At 43.0% G+C, this 5955-nt stretch overlaps 1 protein-coding gene across 1 annotated transcript; it reads left to right on the plus strand.

The window, feature by feature from the left end:
• Positions 1–4574: 4574 nt before the first annotated feature.
• On the plus strand, positions 4575–5537 carry LOC116521874 (olfactory receptor 10G6-like). The gene has a single exon (XM_032236523.1). It carries the CDS (start codon positions 4575–4577, stop codon positions 5535–5537), a length of 963 nt encoding a protein of 320 aa, XP_032092414.1.
• Positions 5538–5955: the final 418 nt, after the last annotated feature.

A 5955-nucleotide genomic window follows, 5' to 3' on the forward strand; every position in this document is an offset into this window, starting at 1 on the left:
AAGCAACAGCTGGAAGTGCTTAATTCCCTTCACACCCACTCACACAACTGTTTCCCATGATCTTCACTGTCCTTTTGATCTAGGAGGTAAATTGTTTCTATCGGTTTTGCTGTAACTTCATAGATTTCAGTGACAGATTGAACAACAACAAAAATTCAGAGGCTCACAAATCATCTAATAAATAAATCATACGTGATTCATACCGTTTACTTAACATCTCTGATCAGTTTGGCCCTAGTGCAGTTATCTGGAAGACAATCCCAATAGAACTTTTGAATCTCACAGTCATTTAACAAGAAGCCCTCAGCAATTATTTTCTTGATCACTTTAGATAATAACGCCAGTGTTTTTTCTCCTGCATGGAAGATGCTTGGGGGAGTCTTCTCAGAGTAGAACGGTCTCTTCAATTACATTATTGTCATTGCATCTGAAGCAAATTTATTTTCCTCCAGATTGTTGATGTCAATTTCGATTTTCTTTTGCCGAGAGTTGTTTTTAACCTGTTGCATGAAAGCCGGGCAAAGAATTGCCTTCAACTGATGTGTGGTGGAGAACCAGGAAATTCAAATTAATTTTCTTCCCACCTAATTCGAGAGCTCTTGATTTGCACTGAGATGTTCCTTTCCACTTGCCGATCTTGCACAGCTTAAGGGTCCATTAAGAGGACCAAGTGGCATCTGGCATATCAGTATACGATTTTGTCCTGAAAACATCCGTCCATATCTTTTATCTTCTGTGAATCCCAAGCTTCCTCTCGTCTCCTTCCTCAGAGCCAGAACAATTCGTCTTTCTCCTAATCACACTCTAGTGAGCCAATTAGAGATAATAGAAATGTCCCTGAGAAAATCACTTGCTAAGAAGGCATGGTCCAAATTTGCACTCCGCTAAAATCAAGCAGGCCAGTTAGTCATGACTTCATGCCCAATTGCATTGCTGGTAGGATGAGCAAAAAAATTAATCCTTTGTGAGTCTTTTTTGACCCAAAGGGAATTTATACCTAGAGAACAATTACTGCTTATAACAGTGTAGGCAGTGATGCAATTCAAGTAATTTAACAACTAGGTTTTCTCTAATGACTGGCTGGGTAGGCGTGGCTGGGGGGATCATGTGACTGAGTGGGAGTGGCCAACTCAATGTCACTCATGGCACAGCGGAGCGGCACAGGTGGGCCAAAGCAGCGGTGCCTGAGCGAGAGGGGAACGTTGGCTGACTGGGCAAGGAAGGAGTACCGGACTTCCAGCGCTCATGCGGGGAGGCCAGGAACTTAGCGGCATCATATTGTATGCCTTAACAGGCCCGATGGTGGCCTCTGGGGTCTGGATGGTCAGCTGCAGTCAGAGCCCAGCTTGGAGGAGCAGCAGATGAACTTTAGGGTGCACAATCGACCCCTCAAGCTCTGATGCCCAAACCGAGCAAGCTGGAAAAGATCCAGTGTGGTGTAGACAGCCTAATGGAGGTGGAAAATGGGGCGTTTCTACTGGGCCTTCTCTTTGTTTTTTCTTCTAGCCTCCATTGCCAGCATGCAACAGGCAGGCAGTCAAAATCTCTAGGTGGGCTTTTATTTTAATCAGCTCAAGTGGGGGAGGAGGAAGGGGCTTGGAATGGTCCATAGGAAATTGGCCTGTCTTTGCAGCATCCACTGTTTGCCAGTGGGCAGGCAATGAGGAGGAAGTGGCAGCAGTGGCAGGCAAGCAGGCTGGGTTGCAGGCGCCACGTGGGAAGCTGCAGGGAAGGCAGGCAAGTGGGTTGGAGCCTGGGCCACAGGGGCTGCATGGGAGAAAGCAGGGTGAGGAGCAAAGGAAGGTTCACCAGGCAGAGATCAGCGGGACTGTGTAGTTGAGGCAAGTGAGGGAACCAGAGAGCAGCAGCAGCAATGCAGAGAGCATGACACTAGGTGAGCAGCCTAGGTGGACAAGAGTTAATGAGTGACTGGGAGGGAAGGGGCAGGGCCACCCAGTGGTGCAATTAGCCATTTCTCTGAACTGCATGAAAATTTAACAACCAGTTCCTCCAAACCAGCTGAATCCCACTTTTGTGTCTAGTCTAGTGACTGGGAGGGAAGGGGCAGGGCCAGCCAGTGGTACAATTAGCCAGTTCTCTGAACTGCACAAAAATTTAACAACCAGTTCCTTCAAACCAGCTGAATCCCACTTTTGTGTCTAGTCTAGTGAAACGAGGATTAGGGGACACATGATAGCAATGTTCCAATACTTGCCACAAAGATGAAAGGGGTCTACTATTTTGCAAAACACCAGAAGGCAAAGCAAGAACCAATGGATGGAAACTAATCAATGAGAGAAGCAACTAGAAATAAGAGGACATTTCCTAATAGTGAGAACGACCAATCAATGGAATAGCTTGCCTTCAGAAGTTATGGAAGAAACTGGACAACCATTTATATGAAATGGTATTGGGTCTCTTGATCATGCAGCAGATTGGATGAGATGACCTCCAAGGTCTTTTCCAATTCTGTTATTCTATGAAACATGTGACGTTCAATTACCATTTTGACTCCCCAAAATAAGTGGTTGGTCTTATTTTGGGGGAGGTCTTATTATTTTTGAGGTGCAGCAAGCATGGTCACCTCATGGCTGCTGCTGTGTTGCAATATTTTTGGGGAGGGGTTATTTTTGGGGAGGGCTTATTTTAGCGCATGCGCTCAAAAGCCCGATTGGGCTTATTATCCAGGGAGGTCTTATTTGGGGGAAAACAGGGTAGTTATGTATTATCTTCCCTCTTGCTGCATATAATTTTAAAAATGGTTAGCAACTTTCCTTCCTACACCCATTGTATGCCTTTATCTGTTGGAGATTTGTATCCATGTAGTAAGAGAATTTAGCCTAAATAGTCTATTTTAATAGTCCATTTTATCTGCGAACTGCCAGCTGCCTACAATTTGGTAATTCGAATCGCACCCGGCTCAAGGTTGACTTGGCCTTCCATCCTTCTGAGGTGGGTAAAATGAGGACCCAGATTGTTGGGGGGCAATATGCTTACTCTGTAAATCACTTAGAGAGGGCTGTAAACCACTGTAAAGCAGTATATACAATGTCTCCCCCAAAATAAGACAGGGCCTTATTTTCTTGTGACCCCTGAAATAAGCACTAGGCCTTATTTTCAGGGAGGTCTAATTATTTTTGAGCTGCAGGAGGAGGTGAGCATGGTCACTTCATGGCTGCTGTTGCGGTGCAATATTTTTGGGGAGGGCTTATTTTCAGGGCAGGGCTTATTTTCAGGGGAGGGCTTATTTTAGCGTATGCACTCAAACGCCTGATTGGGCTTATTATCCGGGGAGGTCTTAATTTCAGGGAAACATGGTAAGTCTTAGTGCTAGTGCTATTAAATTTGAGTTTCTATCTCCCTTCTACTTGATTAGAGAAAATTGATCTGGTCTTGATCTGGTTAATGATCTGTTCTTTAACCTCCCATTTTCAAATTAGTCTCTCTAGACTGGGCCACCGGAGGTGCTGTTATTTCTTTCCTTGGAAACAAATGAAATTGTCACTGCTGTGATCTTGAGAAAAGAAAAAAAGGGAAAGAGGTGGTGACAAGCACACTAGCAATAAATTAGCTTGTTGTAACCCTCTATCAGAACTATGGGAAGATCCAGAACTGCTAAGCAGCTACCTGAGTCAGAAGAAGAGTCCAAATCTTAAACCCACCAAGGATTTAGCTAAGTGTCACTGCTATATTGTCTTCTGATTAGATGTTCTCTGGTAGGCCAGTATTAAAAACAGACTTCTCTGAACTCATGGTCATGAGAAGGAAGGTTGGTGCTTTCAACTAGACATTGATGAAGTGAAACTTCTACAAATGTGTAAGAAACTGAAGAGAGTCCTGTAACGGACAAGCTTTTAAATTCTCCTTTTTGCACCAAATAGAGAGGTAAGTTGCTAGGTTATTAGAAACATAGAATTCTTGATCTGGAATGTTTCTTTAAGATCCTGGAACCTGATCTTCTGCTCCAGGCAGGAATCCAAATAAAGTCAACCTGTTTTGCTTCTGCTTAAACACCTCTAGGGAAAGATATCTGTATCTCTATCTACCTATATCACCTACACTATATCATCTCAATCCCTATCTCTATCTCTATCTCTATCTCTCTATAGCTATCTCTATATTTATATCAATATCATCATCTATATCTATCTATCCATCCATCCTGTATTTGTATCTGTATCTGTAACCTCTTCTCTTCTCTTCTCTCCACCATCTATCTTTCTATCTCTCTATCTCTCTATCTCTCTATCTCTCTATCTATCTATCTATCTATCTATCTATCTATCTATCTATCTATCCATCCATCCATCCATCCATCCATCCATCCATCCATCCATCCATCCATCCATCCATCCATCCATCTATCTATCTATCTATCTATCTATCTATCTATCTATCTATCTATCCATCCTGTATCTGTATCTGTATCTGTATCTGTATCTGTATCTCTCTCTCTCTCTCTCATCTATCGATCTATCTGTCTATCTAGTATAACAACTGATGTATTTTTGTCCCTTTCTTTTGCAGATGAATCATTCACATCATCAGGTTAGTACCCTATCTCACTTGCCCATATGGAGTGCGAAAATCACACAAAGGTTTACCATTTTGTCATTGTTGGGTTTCCTTACCCCCATGACCTCCAGTATCTTTTGTTTGTCTTCTTTCTACTTATCTACCTAATGACCTTCTTAGGAAACCTCCTCATCCTCTTGGCAGTGGCCTTTGAACCCAAGCTGCACAAGCCCATGTATTGGTTCCTTTGCCATCTATCCCTCTTGGACATGACCGTATCCTCTGTGGTGGTACCCAAGGTAGTGGCTGGATTCCTAGAAGGGGGCGGCATTATCTCTTTTGGTGGCTGTGTGACCCAGCTGTTCTTCTTCCACTTTCTGGGATGCACTGAATGCTTTCTTTACACTGTGATGGCTTACGACCGCTTCCTGGCCATCTGCAAGCCACTCCACTATGGCAACATCATGAACCACAAAGCTTGCCTCTGGCTCTCCTTGGGAACCTTGTTTGGTGGCTCTGTACACTCGATGATACAAACCACCCTCACCTTCCACTTGCCCTACAGCCGTGGCAATCAAGTGGCTTACATCTTCTGTGACATCCCAGCTGTCTTGAAGTTAGCCTGTGCTGACACCGCACTCAATGAGACGGCCACCTTCGTAGACATTGGTTTCTTGGCCATGACTTGCTTCCTCCTTATCATTGCCTCCTACATCTACATCATCTCAGCTATTCTCAGGATTCGTAATGCTGAAGGACGACAAAGGGCATTCTCCACTTGTGCTGCCCACCTCACAGTTGTGGTGACTTATTATGTTCCCCTGGTGTTCATCTATCTCCGTCCAGGGTCCCAAGACCCACTGGATGGAGTGGTAGCAGTCTTCTACACCACAATTACGCCACTCCTCAATCCCATCATATATACCCTTAGGAACAAAGAGATGAAAAATGCATTAAAAAAAACTCTGCCTATGCCATTTGCTGACACCCACTTGATTGCTTCACCCTTTTTCACCTCATAGAATCATTTAATTATTTTGTGTGATCACTGTTTTTATTTCTATTTTTTTGGCAGATTTTTAAAATTATTTTCCCCTTCTACAACACCTTACAGTCATTACATCAACAATGTTATGTCATCATACCTGTACATGTATATAATATTTCGCTTCTATATTTACACACTTTATACACAGTTCTCTATATATTTATATATATTGCTTTTTGGCTTAATTAATTTTGTTCCTGTTTTGCAGCCATTTGTACCAATTGTTCCAAATTTCATAATATTCCGACTCTTCTTTATCTTTTAATTTCAGTGTTAATTTGTCCATCTCTGCACAATCCAAAGTTTTCTTTTATCACTAATTCGTCCGAGGGGGTGTTATTTTGTTTCCAGCATTGGGCAAATGCTATTCTAGCTGTAGTTAGCAGATGTGT

Source organism: Thamnophis elegans, chromosome Z (assembly GCF_009769535.1).
Source record: "Thamnophis elegans isolate rThaEle1 chromosome Z, rThaEle1.pri, whole genome shotgun sequence".
NCBI lineage: Eukaryota > Metazoa > Chordata > Lepidosauria > Squamata > Colubridae > Thamnophis > Thamnophis elegans.

Bases quoted from the DNA above. Each gene is read 5' to 3' on its own strand.
- LOC116521874 (XM_032236523.1), top strand. From the start codon at position 4,575: ATGGAGTGCGAAAATCACACAAAGGTTTACCATTTTGTCATTGTTGGG.